We start from the raw sequence: 20,947 nt of genomic DNA, 5'->3' as shown, positions 1-20,947 counted from the left end.
AAGAGAAGAGAGAAGAGAAGAGAATGGCAACCTACTCCAGTATTCTTGCCTGGAAAAGTCCCATGGACTGAGGAGCCTGGCAAGCTACAGTCTATGAGGTTGCAAAGAGTTGGACACAACTGAGCGACTTCATTTGGTTGGTATTCTGAATTATGGAGATGCTAGAAGGCAGGAATCACTGAGGTCTGAGAGGAAATAATTTTGTGGGGTGTGTATATGTGTGTGTGTGATAAGCCGGTCAGGAAAGGTCTCCCTGGAAAGGAAATAGTTCAGCTGGGACCTCAAAGATGAGCCAAACCCAGCCATGCCCAGTGTGGGAGGAACATTCCAGCAGAGGGAACACACAGCCAAAGGTCCTGAAAAAGCATGAGTGGGAGTGGCCAGGGGCAAAGGGGCCACTGTGAGCAGAGCTTGGAAAGAGGTGGTGGGGAGTGGGGGCTGGCTCCCAGTGGAAGTGACAGGCAGGCACAGGCAGGTCACCCAGGACTTGGTGGGCCACTCAGGGAATTTGAATTCTATTCCAAATTCAATGGCAAAACCTTGGAAGGAGTTTTAAAAGCCATTGAGATAGATAATAGTGGTACATCTTTTAAAGTAATTTTACTTGGATCCCACTTGCGTTTAGTCACCAAGTGTTGCCCGACTCTTTGAGACCCCCTGGACTGTAGCCCGCCTGGCTCTTTTGTCCATGGGATTTTCCAGGCAAGAACACTGGAGTCAGTTCCCATTTCCTTCTCCAGGGAATCTTTCTGATCCAGAGATCAAACCCGCATCTCTTGAATCACCTGCATTGGCAGGCAGATTCTTTACCACTGAGCCACCCAGGAATCCCAATTTTACTTCGATATGACTGGCTATTCCCCCTAGAACATGGGGAAATATCCCCTACTCTTGTGTGAAGATTCATTACTGAACTGTTTAACTTACTTTTTTTGCTTTTGGCTGTTCTCCCTGTGGCTATGGTGGGGACGTCTGATAACCAGAAGGCTCCAGAGGAAGGGGCACGAGCTGGACTATGTAGGGGGAAAGGCTTGACGGTTCCTTGCATTCCGGATCTGTCTACTTGCCACTCCCCAGTGACCCCAGAGCCAGAGGCATTCACTGCACCCAAAGTAGAAGCTTAGACATCCACTTCCTACCTCTGTTCTCTTCCATGTCTGATTCTGTCTCTGTTTCCCAGTCCCTTATACTTCCTGGGATCACCTCCCAAATAAATTGCTCTCAGTCAGATCCATGTTTCAGGGTCCACTTCTGGGGAGACTCAACCTGAATGTTATTTGGAGTTGAACAAAGGAAAATAAAAAAGGCTTGCAGTGCCTCTAGGCACCCATTAAATCTAGGCTTCTTTCCTCTAAAAAGGTTAGGATGGTTCCATTAAATTCAAACAAAGACCCGTGGAAGCTGCAGTGAGCTTGGAGTCAGGAGCTCTTTCTGCTAGCTAGGTGAGAGTCTGCCAGCCCCCAGTGACAGCCAGGGAAATGTGAAGGATGAGAAAGTCATATGAAGAAATACTGTTTTGTTATGCTGTATACAGATGTGAGTTAGGTGAGCTTTGGTGGGAAGGGAACAAGAACACTAATGGAAGAGTTCAAAAGGAAATCTGTGTCAAGCAGCTGAGATATATGACTTGTGGTAATAAATCTGTCAGAAGTTTCTGTTCTCCCAACCTCCGTGACCAAAGATTACTTGTGATCTCTGACAAATTGCAATCCAAAGAATCAAAAGTTCACAAGTTAATCAAGATGAGAATCTTTTGTGCAGAACAGGAATAAATACTTCAGACTCATCTTCCAACTCAAAATATTTTGTGGAACACCTGTCTACTGGTGAAACTCTACATGAACTTTTTTCACTTGTCTGACAATGAAGACCCCAAGATGTTCTTGTTCGGGGCCCAGAACTTTCTGATCCTCTTTATGAGGCTGTTAAAATCATAGATTGGTCTTCTCAGGTAGCGCTAGTGGTAAAGAACCCTGCCTGCCAATGCAAGAGACTTAAGAAACGTGGGTCCAATGCCTGGGTTGGGAACATGCCCTGGAAAAGGGCATGGCAACCCACTCCAGTATTCCTGCCTGGAGAATCCCATGGACAGAGGATCCTGGCGGTAGGGTCACAAAGAGTTGGACATGACGGAAGCCACTTAGCACACACATACAAAGTCATAGATTAGGAGGACAGGGCATAGCATTTTGCCAAGGACAAATATTAACCAATAGGAACAACAATTGATTCAATGACTCTGTGATTTGAGGACTTTACCTATGATTCAAAGCAAATAAAATAAAGATTTATGAGACAAGACATAAATGTTGAAGAAATACTGGGAGACTAAATTCATCCTCCCATGTCAACTTTTACCCTATGGATAATGTATTGTCGTTCAGTCGCACAATAGTGTCCTACTCTGCGAGCCCATGGACTGCAGCACACCAGGCTTCCCTGTTTTTCACCATCTCCCAGACCTTTGCTCAAACTCATGTCCATTGAGTTGGTGATGGATAGGATATAACCAAGGCCATATAACTAAGTTTTGGTTTAAAGCCATGGCAAAATTGTACTTTATAGTGCCTCCAATTGTTTAATTTTTGAAACAAGTGTATATTTTTAAAGTGTATTACTAAGTGTAGTTCAAGCATAGGACTAACTAAACTCAGGGATGAAGAGATTTGGGGAAGAAAAAGAGTTATTAAGGGAATTAAGGACAGGAGGCGTCCTTCTCAACCAGCTCCCAACCTGAAATCTCCTTAAATGCCTTCTGGTTCTATGGGCCAATTGAATCACAAGGCTGTGAAAATAAACAGGGAAGGTTAACAAGAGATAATGAGCAGGAAGTGACCTGTTATTGATTTTCCAAAGGATGTGTGCATGGCAGATATTGGAAATGAACTCTGGTGTGGCTCATTCTTGCTTCCTTAGGTTGTTGACATGGGATACCTATAAGGTTTTTGTCTGTTTTGTTTTTAGGTTCACAGGATTTTGTTTTATTTATTTCTTTGCCACATTGCAAGGCATATATGATCTTAGTTCCCTGATCAGATCCGGAGCCCCTGCAGCGGAAGCAGAGTCTTAACCACTGGGCCACCAGGGAAGTCCTACCTATAGGTTTTTAGATGATTAATAAAAACAGTTTTAGAGCAGTTTGACACTCTTTAGTTACTGACCGAACTTTATGTTGTATGTTACCCTTTTCATGTCATGGGCAATGCTACCGAATGATGTAGCTTCCAGACACCAGGAACCCTAAACTAGAGTGTGCTGAGAGGCAAAATGCGTTTTCAAGTACAAATTGTCAGAAGTCCCATCTGATTTCAAAGAAGTTTGGGTGTCTTCTTGGTGAAGACTTTGAAAACTTGAACGTATGAGGGTGATTGGGAAAAGTGGGTCACATTTTGTGGGAAAGGAATTTTGGCATCCAGTTCAGGGTACATCTTCTGTTTGTTTTTCTCTTTTCTTATATCCAATTTCAAGTCTTCAAGTAATTCAATTTGAAAACTCAGTACAGTCCTTTTAAAAGACTCATTAGGATTTTAAATGAAAAAGTTAAATATGCAACCACATTGATTTTTACAGTCACAGGCAGAGAATTGAGAACCAAATTCATCCCCTGACTCTGCCCCCATGCCTGACCATGGGTATTCTTACCCTCTGCGGACCCTGGTTCCTGATCTGTAAATGTCACCTCATACAGTGTGTGAGTCCCTGAGCCACGGAAGGAGAGAATAGAGCACCAGGGGAAACCTACTAGATAGGGGTCATTGGTGTGCCTCCCTATGCCATGTCTTGAGGAGAAAATTTCTTATCAGAAAATGAAATTTTCTGATAAGAATTGACCTGGGTAAGTGATGGGATGGTGGGAGAAGTGATTGGTGGGAGAAGCACCTGTTGTTTTTTTTCTGGCTTCACTGGGTATTTGTTGCTGCACATTGGCCTTTTCTAGTCTCAGGGAGCAGGGGCTATCTCTGGTGCGGGGTCTTCTCGTTCTGATGGCTTCTGTTGTTACTGAGCAGGGTTCTAGGGCCACTAGGCTTCAGCAGTTGCCAGCTAGGGCTTAGCTGCTCTGCAGTATGTGGAATTTTCCCAGACCAGGGATGGAACCTGTGGCCCCTCCATTGACAGACAGATTCTTAACCACCAGCCCGCCAGGGAGGTCCCACCTTTTCTGTTTTAGAGTTTATTTCCTTTATGTTTTCTACAATGAATGTGTATTACTGCTGTTGTTTAGTCGCTACGTTGTGTCCAACATTTTGCGACCCGGTGGACTGCAGCGCACCAGACTTCCCTGTCCTCCAACAATGAGTGTGTATCACTGTTGCCCTGAAAATATTCTGGAGAGAGGAGGATAAAGTTACAATCAAAGGAAAACAAGGGCAAAGAGCTGATCTAACACTGGACTGTAAGAGGAAGTACCCCAGAGGCATCAGGCTCTTACTCGGGTGGGTCCTGGCTCAGACCCACCTTCATGGTCTGGGAACATCTGCCCGCCTCTAAGGGATACCCATTTATCAGTTCACCATCAGGGCGGGTGGCGTCAATGTCAACGTTGTGCGCCTGGCAAGATGTGCACAGCCTGAACTTGACTGTATGTCTTGGCGGGAACGGCCTGGCAGGCGCTGGCTGTGCTCAGGTGTGCGTCCCCGTCGTGCTGTTTTTCAGCTCGCCCGTGCATCGTTGGGGAGTGGAGCCCCTGGAGCGGTTGTGCTGGCCAGTGTCGGCCCATGGCGCGCGTGCGGAGGCGCTCTGTGCAGCAGGAGCCTCAGAACGGCGGCGCGCCCTGCCCGGCCCTGGAGGAGAGAGCCGGCTGCCTGGAGTACGCGACGCCGCAGGGCCAGGACTGCGGGCACGCCTTCGGTACTGCGCTTTCCTTAATTGCTGTCCGTGGGTGGTGAGCATCCAATTCAGGCACTGCAGGGAGCGGGGTGGGCCAGGCTGCGCAGAGGAGATAGGAAGCTCAGGATGTGTTAGATAATGTCTTTATCATCAGATGCATTAAAGCCCTCTCCAACACCCGACCCAGCCCTTCCCATTTATAGCTTGTAGGTGGGCCCCTCCCGCGCTGCAGGTGCCAGCTGTAAGGGACTTGCACTGTGGTGTTTAGCAAACTTTGTCAAGCTGACCACAAAGGACTTAAGGTAGGATGAGGCTATTTCACACAGGATAAGATGCGTTCAGTAAGGATAACTGGATTTCAGCTTTCACCGCCATCCCTGTTTAATCAGGGACACTCGCATACCTGTGAAAATAATAGAAAAAATTAGAAATTCCTGTTGTTGTTTAGTTGCTCAGTTGCATCTGACTCTTTGTGACCACATGGACTGTAGCCTTTCAGGCTCCCCTGTCCATGGGGTTCTCCAGGCAAGAATACTGGAGTGGGTTGCCATGCCCTCCCCCAGGGGATCTTCCCGAGCCAGGGATGGAACTTGTGTCTCTTGTATTGCCCTCGGATTCTTTACCACTGAGCCACCTGGGAAGCTCAACAAATTCCTAAAGCATGATAAAATGATTCTCTTAAAAAACCTGTTTCTCCTCCCAGACCAACTGGATTGGGGCTGATGTGATGAGATTTTTGATTTGGGAAGATTGTTTTGGTTGTGGGCTGGCCCAGGAGACCCAGAGTCAGCTCCTTCATGAGTCGGGAGCCATAGGAAGCTCACAAAGAAACAAAAAGGCCAAAACTGGTGTGTTGATAGGGGTTAAATCTGATAGAGCAAAACACTGACTTCGCAGGGTAGCAGAGATCATGTTTTTTTCATACGAACCTGGAAAATTCCATGTCAACGTGATCCTCCCTGAGTTGTTTTGCTCCTTTGTTCTTTTCACACACACGTGTTTATTGAGCATCTCCTGGATGCCAGGCACTGGGTGCCAATTACAGTGGGGAGAAAAGTTGCTGTGGAATCTGCTGTCAGGTAGATCACAGTCTAGCGGGAGGGGAAGATGATTAGCAGATCATCCTAGGAAACTAGTCCCAGAGAATTACCACTGCAATGGTAATTCAATGGTAAATCCAACAGGGTATGGAACAAGGGCTTGTCTATTGGGTCAGTGGGTAAAGAATCTGCCTGTAATGCAGGAGACACAGGACATGCGGGTTCGATCCCTGTATCAGTAAGCTACCCTGGAGGAGGAAAATGGCAACCCACTCCAGTATTCTTGCTTGGAGAATCCCATGGACAGAGGAGCCTGGCAGGCTACAGTCACAAAGGTTCGGATGCAACTGAGTGACTAAGCACTGCAAGCATAGGATATCATGTATGGAACAAAGGAGAGGTGTAGTGAGTTGTGAGTGTGTGTTGTAAATACCGTCTGAGCCAACAAGGGGGTCCCATGTGTGTTGTAAATAGATTCCTTGGTGGAGGAGGGGATCCACAGAGGCTAGGAGGGGAGGGACTTCCCTGAGGATATGATGAGGCTGAAAAATGCAGAACCATCCAGGTAGAGGGAACAGCGTGGTGAGCCAGACACTCAGGTGTAGGGGGGTTGAGGATCTGGGGACTGGTCTAGGAAAAACTCATGACCGCAAGAGGCAGTAACACACGATGACCTTACAGGTCGTGTGAGAGAGGATGATCAAAGGTTGCACTATGGCGACCACCATCCAGAGGGGGAACAGAAGAGTCTGCCAGGAGTTCGTGTATTCAGTTGATGTCAACTAAGCAGCATGGTTTGGAGTCCCTGTGTGAAAGGGCTTCATAGGGCAGGTGTCATGGTGGCTTGGGGTCTTGCAACCATAAAGATTTACCTAATCAATGGCCAGCAGACGTTGGGTATGTTTCACAGGATCTGCAAAATAAGTAGGATCTAAATGGCTAAAAATCTGCTTGTTTGGCTATTTTAAAAACAATCAAATGTATAAAAATTTTAGTTTAGTGCCAGTAGGGTTTTGTCTCATTTTGTTCATTTTTGGCTGTGCTCAGGCTTTCCCTAGTTGCAGAGAGTTGGGGCTACTCTCTAGTTGTGGAGCGCGGGCCCTAGGGTGCAGGCTCAGTTGTTGTGGCACACAGGCTTAGTTGCTCTGCAGCATGTGGAATCTTCCCAGACCGGGGATCAAACCCATGTTCCCTACACTGGCAGCTGGATCCATTAGAAAGAACAGTGGCATCACTTAGTTACAGGGATGGGCTGCTAGAATGTATTCCAGCTGCACAGGCTGACCCTTCAGTGTGGCACTAGGGTGCTCAGCACCCTTCCCAGGCCTGGGTCTCTTCATAGCAGGATGGTAATGCATATCCTTCCATCCTTTTGTTTGTCTTCAGTTTCCTTCATCAGTGTCTTACAGTTCTCAGAGTACAAGTCTTTCTCTTCCTTGGTTCAGTTTATTCTTAGGCATTATATTCTTTTTGAGGCAATTGTAAATGAGATTGTTATGTTGATTCCTCTTTCTCATAGTTTGTTACTAGCCACAGTGTATTTTTGTGTATTGAATTTTGGGTTGTACTGGGTCTCCACTGCTGTGGGCTTTTTTCCTAGTTACCTCAAGCAGGGGCTGCTCTAGTTGTGATCTGTGGGCTTCTCGTTGTGGTAGCTTCTCTTGCTGCCAAGCATGGGCTTGTGGGCTCGTGGGCTTCAGTAGCTGCATCACGTGGGCTCAGTAGTTGTGGCTCCCAGGCTCTGGAACACAGGCTCAACAGCTGTGGCACACAGGCTTAGTTGCCCCACGCCATGTGGGATGTTCTCAGATCAGGGGAACCTGTGTCTTCTGCGTTGGCAGGCAGATTCTCTACCACTGAGCTACAAGGGAAGTCCCTGTGTATTGATTTTATATCTTAAAACTTTACTGAATTCATTAGTTTGAACAGTTTTGTTTTTTTTTTGGTGGAGTCTTCAAGGTTCTCTATGTATTAATAGTATCATGTCATTTGCAAATAGTATCAGTTTTATTACTTCCTTTTTGACTTGAATTTATTTAAAAAAATTTTTTTGACTCATTGCTGGGACTATGACTTCCAATACTTTGTTGAATAAAAGTGGCAAGAGTGGACATCCTTGTTTTATTCTTCTCTTAGAAGAAAAGTTTTCAGCTTTTCACCACTGAGTGTGTTTGTGGGCTTGTCATATATGGCCTTTATATGTTGAGGTACATTCCTACTGTATCCAGTTTGTTGATATCAACATCATAAATGGATTTTGAATTTTGTCAAATGTTTTTGCACATCTATTGAGATGATCATATGATTTTTATCCTTCATTTTGTGAATGTCTCACGCTGGTTGATTTGCAGAATCAATGAAACCATCCTTGCATCACTGGAATAAATCCCGCTTGATCATGGTGTATGATCCTTTTACTGTATAACTGAATTCAGTTTGTTACTGTTTTGCTGATGATTTTTGCATCTATGTTCATCAAGGATATTGGCCTGTAATTTTCTTTTTTTGTAGTGTACTTGTCAGGTTTTGGTATCAGGGTAATGCAGGCTTCATAAAATTTGTTTGTAAAATTTTCCTCCTCTTTGATTTTTACAAAACATTTGAGAAGGATTTAGAAACGTTTGGGCTTCCCTGGTGGCTCAGAGGTTAAAGCGTCTGCCTGCAATGCAGGAGACCTGGGTTCGATCCCTGGGTTGGGAAGTTCCCCTGGAAAAGGAAATGGCAACCCACTCCAGTACTCTTGCCTGGAGAATCCCAAGGACGGAGGAGCCTGGTGAGCCCCAGTTCATGGGGTCGTAAAGAGTCGGACACGACTGAGCCACTTCACTTCACTTCACTTCTTTTGAGAAGGATATTAAATATTTTTGTTATGTTTTGTAGAATTTTCCAGTAAAGCCATCTAGGCCTGGGCTTTTGTTTTTTGGGAGGTTTTGTTTTTTCATTACTGTTTCAATTTCCCTATTAGTGGTCAGTCTATTCAGATTTTCTGTTTCTTCATAATTCAGTCTTGTATGAATTTATTTGTCTAATTTGTTGATATATAGTTATCTGTAATAGTGTCTTATGATCCTTTATATTTCTGTGGTATTAGTTGTAACTTCTCCTTTTTCATTTCTAATTTAACCTGTTGGAATCGCCTCTTTCTTTCTTGGTGAGTCTAGCTAAAGTTTGTCTATTTGGTCTGTCTTTTCAGAAAACCAGCCCTTCATCTCATGGGTTTATTCTACTAATTTTTTAGTCTCTGTTTATTTTCACTCTGATCTTTATTATTTCAGGAAGCAGTGAAATAATATTTTAATCCTCTTGGAACAAGGACTTGATAAACTGTGAAACAGCCTACCAAAATGCAGAAAACACTAAAATTAAGAGATTCACTCACAGGAAAACACCTTTTAGAGAAAAACACGCTTGGTATTGTATTATTGTTGTTCAGTTGCTGAGTTGTGTCTGACTCTTTTTGATCCCATGAACTGCAACACTCTAGGTTTCCCTGTCCTTCACAGTCTCCTGGAGCTTGCTTAAACTCAAGTCCATCAGGTTGGTGATGCCATCCAACCATCTCATCCTCTGTCACCTCCTTCTCCTGCCCTCAATCTTGCCTAGCGTCAGGGTCTCTTTCAATGAGTCTGTTCTTTGCATCAAGTGGTCAAAATACTAAAGCTTCAGTATCGGTCCTTTCAGGGAACATTCAGGCTTGATTTCCTTTAGGATTGTATTAGCTTTTGTCAGTACCTCAGAAAGCTGGAGGCAGCACATTACCACAAACTTAGTGACTTAAACAACACAAATGTATCATCACACAGTTTTATAGTCAGAAGTCAGACATAGGTCTTGCTGAACTTAAACCAAAGTTGTCAACAGGGCTGAATTCCTTTCTGATGGCTCTGAGGGAGAATCGGTTTCTTTGCATTTTCCATCATATCAGAGGCTTCCTTTTCTCATGGTCCCCTTCCTCCACCTTCCCAGCCAGACCATAGCATCTTTTTGTGCCTCTCTTCAGTCATAATATCTTCCTCTAACTCTTCGAAGGACCATTGAGTTTACATTCAACCCATCTGGATAATCCAGAATAATCTCCCTATTTTAAGTTCAATCGAGTAACATCTTTAATTTCTCTTTGCCATGTAACATAACATATTCATAACTTCTGGGGATTTGGACATGGACATCTTGAGGGAGGCATTATTTCGCCTGTGATGGACAGGGAGGCCTGGCATGCTGTGGTTCATGGGGTCTCAAAGAGTCGGACATGACTGAGGGACTGAACTGAACTGAACTGATGGATATAGGACAATGTCATCTCTCTGGGTTTACACATGAGGACATTGGAGCTCAGTGAGGTGACAGCATGACAGGTGATCTCATTGCCCTAAATTTTATGAGTTCCCCCCCTTAATAGTGTTTTGCTTCTAAGCATTATCATTCAGTTCAGTTCATTTCAGTCACTCAGTCGTGTCCGACTCTGTTATGATTATTATTATATTGAAAATTAATATTGATATTGGTTGGATTTCCTTGCAGTCCAAGGGACTCTCTCTGTTGGAGAGTCTTCTCCAGCACCGCAGTTCAAAAGCATCAATTCTTTGGCGCTCAGCCTTCTTTATGGTCCAACTCTCACATCCGTACACGACTACTGGAAAAATCATAGCTTTGACTATATGGACCTCTGTCTACAAAGTGATGCCTCTGCTTTTGAATAGTAGGTCTTAAAAAACAGACTTGATTCTGTACTGGGGCGCCTGCTTGGTCATTTACTGTTTGTTTTCCCTTAACTTCCATGAGCCTGTTTTCTGATGAGAAAACCTCTGTCTAGACAGAGCTTTGGTGAAGATCGGTGGTGTAGACTATGAAAGCACTTTGCAAATATACAAGGTGCCTTCCTGCCCCAGGCCCTCCCCAACCCCTGAGCCATACCTCACGCCCATCCCCCAGCCTGAGGGGCCTTAGAGTGTCAGGGCTAACTTTTCCCCCCTTTCCTATCTCCGCTCTCACTTCACAAGGGGATGAAAATGGAAAATGAAACCAAATTTAAGCAATTTATCAGTAATATGCTGCCATATTGAAACATTAATATTAATAAACTAGTGAAACTTTGTCATCTGTGTTGTAATAGTCAGACTGCCACACTTTTGAGCCTTGAACATGTTTCTTATGCTCTCTGGACCACAGTTTCCTCATCTGTGAAATGGGGAAATAACTGGACCTATCTCAAAGGGTGGTTGTGAAAATTAAATGACTAAAGAGATAGGAATACCAGACCTGCCTCTTGAGAAATCTGTATGCAGGTCAGGAAGCAACAGAACTGGACATGGAACAACAGACTGGTTCCAAATTGGGAAAGGAGTACATCAAGGCTGTATATTATTACCCTGCTTATTTAACTTATATGCAGAATACATCATGAGAAACACTGGGCTGGATGAAACACAAGCTGGAATCAAGATCGCCAGGACAAATATCAATAGCCTCAGATAGGCAGATGACACCACCCTTATGGTAGAAAGCGAAGCAGAACTAAAGAGCTCCTTGATGAAAATGAAAGAGGAGAGAGAAAAAGTTGGCTTAAAACTTAACATTCAGAAAACTAAGATCATGGCATCTGGTCCCATCACTTCATGGCAAATAGATGGGGAAACAGTGGCAGACTTTATTTTGGGGGGCTCCAAAATCACTGCAGATGGTGACTGCAGCCATGAAATTAAAAGATGCTTACTCCTTGGAAGAAAAGTTATGACCAACTTAGACAGCATATTAAAAAGCAGAGACATTACTTTGCCAACAAAGATTCATCTAGTCAAAGCTATGGTTTTTCCAGTAGTCATTTCTGGATGTGAGATTTGGGCTATAAAGAAAGCTGAGCACCGAAAAATTGATGCTTTTGAACTGTGGTGCTGGAGAAGACTCTCCAACAGAGAGAGTCCCTTGGACTGCAAGGAAATCCAACCAATCAATCCTAAAGGAAATCAGTCCTGAATATTCATTGGCAATACTGATGCTGAAGCTGAAGCTCCAATATTTTGGCCACCAGATGCGAAGAACTGACTCACTGGAAAAGACCCTGATGCTGGGAAAGACTGAAGATGAGAGGAGAAGGGGATGACAGAGGATGAGATGGTTGGATGGCATCACCGACTCAATGGACATGAGTTTGAGTCGACTCTAGGAGTTGGTGACGGACAGGGAGGCCTGGCGTGCTGCAGTCCATAGAGTCGCAAAGAATTGGACATGACTGAGCGACTGGACTGAACTGAATGCGTGAAAAACACTTACTCAGGAGTGCATCACTGGTAGCTGTTTTATTATCGCAGAACTTTTTCTTCGGATTTCATATGAGAAACTGTAGTCCTACACTTACCCTCTACTTCCTAACCAAGTGTTTTTTCCCTTGAGCTATAAATTAAGTGCATTGCCTTTGAACTTTTATAATAACATGCCCAATACAACTTAGGAGCTCAGGTAATGTTTTGAGCTAAAGAAACATATTCTGAAAATGTTATAGTTTGACTGGAAGGATGCTACAAGGATTTAGCAGTAAGTATATTCCTTACTTAGTAAATAAGTCCATATGTGTGTCAAAAGAACAGAAATGAAAACAGTACATGAGAAAATGAAAACCCTTTCGATGTTTGTTTCTTATAATTAGGTCTAACAGAAACAGAAGGATCCTGACGTACATGCATTCACTTGTCCTTTTTGATTCCGCCCGTGAATTTTGGAAGTTCCAAAGCTACAGTCACATTTAGAAAGAATGACATGTTCCCTTCGGAAAACAAACATGCTATCACAGCAAGAGACACTCAGCTGGGTGTCTAGAGCTTACACAAGATGTGGGTAATGTTCAGACAAGAGATTAGGTGCCCAGCCACATGGGACAAGAATGTGCCTCCAACTCTTAGGAGCAAGTGGCTATGCTTATGTTTCCATGTAATAGAAAAAATGACATCTCATTCAGAAAATCTAAAGAATTCAGGCTGCCACCTCGTGGCCGGAAGGAACTTAGCAAGATGAACATACAGGATTGAAGCATCTATTTTGCTGCTGGTTCCCCCATGCCCTTGTGCTCTTGTTGATGACTTGGGCATCTCACAAGCCAATCTCAGTTGGTATCTCCTCTTCCCGAAATGGTCCAATTTCTGAAATAAGAGGTCAGAAGGATAGTAGAACTTTCTCAGCTGCAAGACTCAGTATAGGAACAGAAGACCTCAGGGAAATAGGACCCGTGGACCTCATGGCAGTTTTATGACTTCATTTATTCATTCATTCATTCATCGACCCATTCATTCCTTGAACACGTATTTGTTGAGCATGTGAATATATGAGGGCTACCATGATGATCAAGGCAAAACCCTGTCTTCCTTGAATTGACAGCAGGATGGAATCAAGAGATCATCCCCAGGGGCTACACAGAGCAACAGATGCCCCCACCCCAGACTTAGAGATGAAATAGGAGAAAGACAAAATAAGAGGGAAGAGGTGGAAGGAAAGGGTTTCTGGCTGTTTTTTTTCCTCTCCGATCCAGAGTATCAGAAGTGAGGGTGTTGGGGTGGGGTGGGGTGAGGGGAAGAGCCCCTTCAAGACCTTCATTCTCTGAAGTTGGAGCGGGGACAGCACCGTGCTGGCCAGCACCCAATGGCCACACCCTGGGCTGTGTGGTTGGTGGCGAAGCTTCCAGGCTGCGGTTATCAGAAAACCTGGGAGGAGTCACTCTTCCCTCCTTTCCTGTGCCTGGTTTTCCCTGTCTCATTTACTCTCTGGTTGGCTTTTTCTCTTTTTCTTCTTCTACTCCACTTTCTCTCTCGTCTTCTTCCTCTCACCTTTGTTCCTTTTCTCTCTCTTTATTCTACTTTTCACTTTTCTTCTCCGTTTCTCTTCTTTTCATTAAAAAAACAAATCTCCCTTTCTCTATTACCTTGCTTTTTCCCTTGGTCCCCCCTGCCCCACCCATCTTTTTATTATTCCCTCTGCTTCCTGCCCCCGTGCCTCCCCTCACCTCCTGGCCCCCACCCCCCGGTTTCCTTTGCACATGCTGAGATCACTGCAGACAAGCGTGCCCCTCCCTGCCCAACTGTGCTGCATGAGGCTTTACGCAATTTGGTTCTGGGGTCTCTGGCTTCACCTTCTTCACTCCTTGGTGGTGTCCCATAGATTTAGGGGTGGAGGGATTTTTTTTTTTTAACACCCAAAACATTTTGTATTGGGGTATAGCCTATAAACAATGTTGTTATAGTTTCAGGTGGACAATAAAGGGACTCAGCCATACATATACACGAATCCCCCAAACTCCCCCTCTCATCCAGGTTGGCACATAACATTGAGCAGAGTTCCCTGTGCTCTATGCTAGGTCCTTGTTCGTTATCCATTTTCAGTATAGCCGTGTGTCCATGACCTTCCCTAAGTCCTTAACTATCTAGGACTGGAGGGCTTTGGATGGGTTTGAAACCAAGTTTGGGAACAGTTGCTCTGGAGACTTCAATCTGCACGTGTGAAGGTCATTCTTCTTTTCCAGTCCCTGCCTTTATAACTACCTCTGCATTCAACAAGGAGCGAACAAGACAGGCGGCCTCCCCACACTGGACCACGAACACAGAGGATGCTGGGTAATTTGGTATTATTTGTTTTTCACATGTTTTTTTCTGGTCGGATGGTCAAGTCAGCTCACGAAGGTAACTTGTTGGGGTGGAATTTCTTCTGTTATTGTTCATGTACTTTGAACAAATAAAATGTGACTCTTGATCCCAGAGCTGGGAAATACTTGCCCCTTCCCTGTTTTTTTTTTTGTGTGTGTGTGCGTGGAAGGGGCTAGAAATATTTTGTCTCTGATCCCTAAGAAGAAACATGCTGTATAGAAATGAGATGGTGTATTTTGTCATTCACACTAAGGATGCTCAGCTTGTAGTCTTTATGGAACCGTGGACTCCAGCACCACCTCTGTTTGTGAATTTGAACATGATCCCCATCTGAGGTCTGAGCCTTTCTATCAAGATCTAATGGGCTCAGAAGGAACCTCCACGCTCATTAGAAGCCCACTTTTCTGCTGTTAGAATAGGGACACCAGACGGCTGCATGTTCAAATCCCATGCCACCTCTTACTGAGCTCAATTTTTCCTTCTTATAAAATGAGAATATTGATTCCTACCATGTGGGGTTGCTGTGAGAATTTAATGAGCAAATATCCTTGAAAAAATGTCAGGGTTAAGCTGTCTAAAGCTGACTGAAGCTGCATCATAGACTTCCTACCTTAGTACCTTAAGGTAGCAAATAAACTTTACCTACCATTGTTAAAGATCTTCTTTGAAACAGTTTCTCTAAACACTTTCCATCTAACTTATTACAGTTCATAATTATATGGATTAAAAAACAAGAGTCCATTTTAGTATAGTGAGAACCTAAAATGCCATGTTGTTTTGTTTCCCTGAAGAATTGTAAAATTGTGTTGCTTTTAAGTACAAAACTCTGAAATATTCATCCATGTCTGAATGCACTCTGGGGCCTTCAGGGTCTAGTCACATAATATAATGTTAGAGTTTTCCACAGCTCTAGTCTGTTACAGAAAAGCGTGTCTCAGCTTCCCATGTCCTTTCATCTGTGATGTCCGGTATAACTTTGATGCTTGACTCTGAGTCAAAACTCATCTCATTGCCCCAGATTATGTAGGTGAGCTGGGAGAGCAGGTATAGGGAAGGTCCCAGGAATGTTGGTGAGGCAGAAAAACACAGGTGCTAGTCTGGACATCCGGGACCAGCCTTCCTGGGGCTCACATGTTCGCAGACTCAAGCAAGTTCTTGTTCAATTTCTGTAATTCATTAAAATCTCTGCAAAGTTATCAAGGGCAATTTTCCTACTGAAATGTGTTTTGAGACATAATTTCATGGTCAAGCTAGATAGGATCCGAGATAAAATTTGTGCAGTATGCTGTTGACCAAATAATTCAACCATGGATTGCAAAACAGCAAAAAGGTTCAGGTGTCAGATGTCAAGAGTTCAGTGAGTGAGAAGCTTGATCAGGCCTTCTGTGACCTGTGACAAGGCAACACCCTACCTTCCCCGGGCTGTCAGGAGTCCTCAGGGGGTTCCTACAACATCAGGGCACTTCTTGTTGTTGTTCTTGTTGACCAAAAAGTTCGTTTGGATATTTTCATAAAGTGGTATGGGAACATGCGAACGAACTTTTTGGCCAGCCCAATCATTACAATTACAGCAACTGAAATTCCTCCTTTTTTCTTTTTTTTTTTCCGTTCTAGATACTGTATGGAGTTCAAGACAGAGTCATTGACTCATCACTGTGCCATGGAAAACCGCCCCCTGACCCGATGGATGCAGTATCTCCGAGAGGGCTACACAGTGTGCGTGGATTGTCAACCTCCAGCTATGAACTCTGTGAGCCTTCGTTGTTCTGGTGATGGCTTGGACTCTGACGGGTAAGGGAGAGAGACTGGTTGGAGGATTTCTCTTGGCCCTCATTTGGGGAGATATGTCCTTTTCATGTCATGCACAGCAGACCAATATTCGATTTGGGGAATCACAACAGTGGGGAGAAACTTTCATTTGGCCATTCCAGAGTCCAGGACCCAGTTCACACTCTAGGACTTAGAGGCTCTGTACCAGAGAGGTGTGGGTGAATTTGGATATTTGGGTTCAGACCAAGGTCTCAAGGGATCATCAGAGACCTGCCCCCAAAGCAGCCACAGACGCTATGCAAACAGATGAGCTTATCTTTGTTCTAGTAATACTCTATTAATGGACACTAAAACTTCTAAAATTAAATTTTATAGAATTTTTATGTATCATGAAATAATCTATGAATTGCTTTCAGTTCTTTAAAAACATAAAAATCATTATTTTTATTACTGTTTTTTAAAAGTCGAGGTAGAGTTTATATCAGGTTCAGGTGTGAAAGTGAAGTGAGGTGAAAGTCGGACCGTAGTGTCCAACTCTTTGCGACCCCATAGATTTATACAGTCCACGGAATTCTCCAGGCCAGAATACTAAGGTAGCCTTTTCCTTCTCCAGGGGAACTTCCCAACCCAGGGATTGAACCCAGGTCTCCTGAATTGCAGGCAGATTCTTTACCAGCTGAGCCACAGGTTCAGGTGTACAACATAGCAATTCAAAAATTATATAGCTTATACTCCATTTATGGTTATTATAAAATGTTGGCTGTATTCTCTGTGCTGTATTCTTGCAGCTTGTTTATTGTATACAGAGTAGTTTGTGCCTCTTAACCCCCCACCCCCAGCTGTCTCTTGCCCTTCCCTCTCTCCACTGGTAACCACTAGTTTGTTCTCTGTATCTGTGAGTCTGTTTCTTTGTTATTTTCGCTAGTTTAATTTGCAGAATCCACATACAAACGATAATACACAGTATTTGTCTTTCTCTATCTGACTTATTTCACCAGGTCCACCCATGTTATTGCAACTGGCAGGATTTCATTTCTTTTATGTCTAAGTTGTAATATGTATGCCACATATTCTTTATTCATTCAACCATTAGTAAACACTTATATGCTTCCATGTCTTGGCTATTGTAAGTAATGCTGCTATGAACATTGGGGTGCCTGTATGTTTTTGAATTACTGTTTTCATTTTTTTTTTGGATATATGTATATATACGGGAGTATAATTTCTGGATCATATGTAGTAATCCTTCTTACCCTGTAGACTACACAAGGGGTGGGTGGGCTGGATTCAGCCCATGGGTCACAGTTTGCTGAACCCTGTCCAGATGATTCATACCCACGGCAAAATTTCAGAACCACTGCTCAGTGAGGCACAGTCATGACTGAGGTAGTATTGGAGGGCCTAGCTTTGCATGACATAAACCCTTTTGATGTTCTAAGCACTCAATTTTAATATGGGGGGTTGGGATTTCCTCACACAACATGAAGCAATTCATGGGATACCAGGTTTGACATCCAACAATTTAACTTAATTCTGACACTATCAGTCCTACAAGACTGCTCCCTCCTGCCGCCCCCTTCAAATACCAGTTTCCAGCTTAGTCTGTGTTACCTGTTCACCTGTGCTTCTGACTGACTGGCTATACATCAGAGATTCCATGATCACTTCCTCAGGTCTGATTAATTTGCTAGTGGCTCTCAGAACTCAGAGACACATTGCCTGACTAGATGACTGTGCATGTGTGCGTGCTATGTCACTTCAGTTGGGTCTGACTCTTTGAAACCCTGTGGACTGTAACCAACCAGGCTCTTCTGTCCATGCGGTGCTCCAGGCAAGAATACTGCTGAAGTGGGTTGCCATGCCCTCCTCCAGGGTCTCTTCCCGACCGAGGGATCGAACTCGTGTCTCTTATGTCTCCTGCACTGGCACGCCAGTTCTTTACCACTAATGCCACCTGGGAAGCCTGACTAGATGACCAGTTTATTGTAAAAGGATATAATTCAGTAACAGCCCAATGCGAGACAGGGAAGAAGTATGGGAAGGGGTGTCATTCTCCCCACCTCTCCATGTGTCCACTCACCTAGACACCCTCTAAACCCTGTCCTTTTGGCTTTCCTGGATGTCTCACTGTGGAGGCGTCATTGATTAAGTCATTGGCTACTGACTGATTCAACTTCCAGCCCCTCTCCCATTCCTGGATGTTGGGGTTGAGGGTGTGGAGCCATGAATTCCAACCTGCTAACCACCTGGTTAATTCTCTTGGCAACCAACTCCCAACTTCAGGTGCTTCCAAAAATCTGCCTACTCACATAAAAAGACACCTTTATCACTCTCAACATTTAAGAAATTCCAATGGCTTTGGGAACTGTCAGTTAGAAACCGTCCAAAAACCAAACACACAGGAGAAATATAGTTTAGTCGCCTGGATGGCCAAATATGTTTCTTGTAAATCATAATATTGCATAAATTACAGAAATCTAGATTGTCCAAAGGAATTGAGCCTTGAAAACATTTTACCTTCCTAAAAACCCATTCCGGTCCTGTACTCATCTACCAGTTAAATCCAGTAACATTATTCATAAGTAAGAGACGGGTAGAATTGGTGACAGTATGGTTTATGGCTTTTAAAAATGTCAGATGGAATTGGTAAAAATATAGATTAGAAAGAAAAATGTGGACCTTTCTAATTAATCATTATTCCCAGAGCATATTTTAATATTTAATAACTTGAATTTATGTTTATTAGTCTCTTGTGTCCAACAGCCTCTATATCAAGTATGCACACGAAGAGTAAAATGGGTAAAAAATTCACATGCAACAGAAACTTAATATTTTCCTGAATACCTCATCCATATTTTGACTTTAAAATAAATATTATAATTTAATACATACCTATAAGGCACCTTCAACCCTGGCTGAAGTTCCAGTGACTTAAAAAATAATAATTTCAATAATAGGGCTTTTTTCTTTTCACTGCTCACATTTTTTCATTATGGGATCAAAGAGTTTCGGAGAGGATTACGAGGAATCATTTGGTTGAGTCCCCTCTAATTTAAATGTACACAAAACAGTACCCAGCAATCCCACTACTGGGCATATACCCAGAGGAAACCACAGTTCAGAAAAACACATCACTCCAACATTCACTGCAGCACTATTTAAACAGTCAGGACATGGAAACAACCCAAATGACCATCAACAGAGGAATGGACAGGGAAGCGTTACATGCACACAGTGGAATATTATTCAGCCAGAAAAAGGAATGAAATTTGGTCATTTGTAGAGAAGTGGGTGGACCTAGGGACTGACTGTCATACAGAGTGAAGTCAGAAAGAGAAAAACAAACATCATGTGTTAATGCATATATGTCGGATCTAGAAAAATGGCATAGATGATCTTATTTGTAAAACAGAAACAGAGACACAGACGTAGGGAACAAACATCTGGACGCCAGTGTGGGGGACCCTGGGAGATGGGATGAATTGGGGAGATTGGGATCGACATGTATACACTATTGATACTATGTATAAAATAGGTAACTAATGAGAACCTATTGTATAGCTCAGGGAAACCTACTCAGTGCTCAGTGGTGACCTAAATGGGAAGGAAATCCAAAAAAGAGCCAATATATGCATACGTGTAGCTGATTCACTTTGCTGTACAGTAGAGACTAACAACTCCGTAATGCAACTATACTCCAATCAGTTCACTTCAGTTCAGTCGCTCAGTCATGTCCGACTCTTTGCGACCCCATGAATTGCAACATGCCAGGCCTCCCTGTCCATCCAATAAAAATACACTAAAAAAACGTACACAAAACAGAAAGTCATTTTCCTTTATGCAACACTTCATATACTCAGAGCAACTGAGAGACACGCATGCAGTGACCTCAAACTACAGTTCTCAATGTCCAGGGTGGGGGGAGGTCCTCAAATAAGGATTACTTGGTAACTTGTTTTGACAGAACCCGAAGAAAAGAAACAGTTGTGTTGTGATCATGTTTGTTTTATAATTTCAATTTGTAATGTACTTCAAAACTTCAAGTGTTAACCTCTTTAAAAAAAAACACTTTATAATTCTGTAGATTAGAATCATCTTTGGTTTGCTTTAGTGTAACTCACATTTTCAAAATATCATTTCAGAAATCAGACCCTCCATTGGCAAGCAATTGGCAATCCTCGATGTCAAGGAACTTGGAAAAAAGTTCGGCGGGTAGAACAGTGCTCTTGTCCAGCTGTTCACAGTTTCATTTTTATATAGACCTTGATATAAATATTTCGAAATGTGTTTGTAAACATGTTTAATACTAGCAAGTCATGTTCAATGCTGCATAATCCTTTGAAAACTCTTTGGCCTTAAGTTCCTAAATGTATGTCGTTGCCACATCCTGAAGCAGAGAAAGGAAATTGAGGGGCCAGTTCTTAAGAAACGCAGTACCTTTATTTTTATTTTTTACTATGTTGAGGACCCATTCTAAAGTCTCCTGTGGTTTTCTGACCTTGGCCTGTCACTTGGAGTCTCCTCATTGAACATGTAGCCCTCTGGACACAGAGTAAATCTGTTTGCACTAAAATGACTACGTTTAGTTGGTCCACTTACTGGTAAGTTGTCATTTAAGGGTACTCATGCTTTGAATCATGGGTTCTTTCTTTCTATTCTGTAATCTCTTAAAAACTTCTTGCC

The 20,947-nt window shown here is 43.3% G+C and overlaps 1 protein-coding gene across 1 annotated transcript in view; it reads left to right on the top strand.

Annotated features, from left to right (window-relative positions):
• Positions 1 to 20,732, top strand: part of SBSPON (somatomedin B and thrombospondin type 1 domain containing) — a 28,347-nt gene extending 7,615 nt beyond the window's left edge. Inside the window, exons 2-5 of the mRNA XM_052651540.1 lie at positions 4,654 to 4,848; positions 14,374 to 14,464; positions 16,109 to 16,285; positions 20,407 to 20,732. Coding sequence (XP_052507500.1) covers positions 4,654 to 4,848; positions 14,374 to 14,464; positions 16,109 to 16,285; positions 20,407 to 20,524 — 581 coding nt within the window. The 3' untranslated portion in view covers positions 20,525 to 20,732. The remainder of the gene's footprint in view (positions 1 to 4,653; positions 4,849 to 14,373; positions 14,465 to 16,108; positions 16,286 to 20,406) is intronic.
• Positions 20,733 to 20,947: the final 215 nt, after the last annotated feature.

The sequence above is a fragment of the Budorcas taxicolor genome, chromosome 14, assembly GCF_023091745.1.
Source record: "Budorcas taxicolor isolate Tak-1 chromosome 14, Takin1.1, whole genome shotgun sequence".
NCBI lineage: Eukaryota > Metazoa > Chordata > Mammalia > Artiodactyla > Bovidae > Budorcas > Budorcas taxicolor.
The sequence above is the reverse complement of the archived record's forward strand: the minus strand, read 5'-3'. Positions and strand labels throughout refer to the sequence as shown.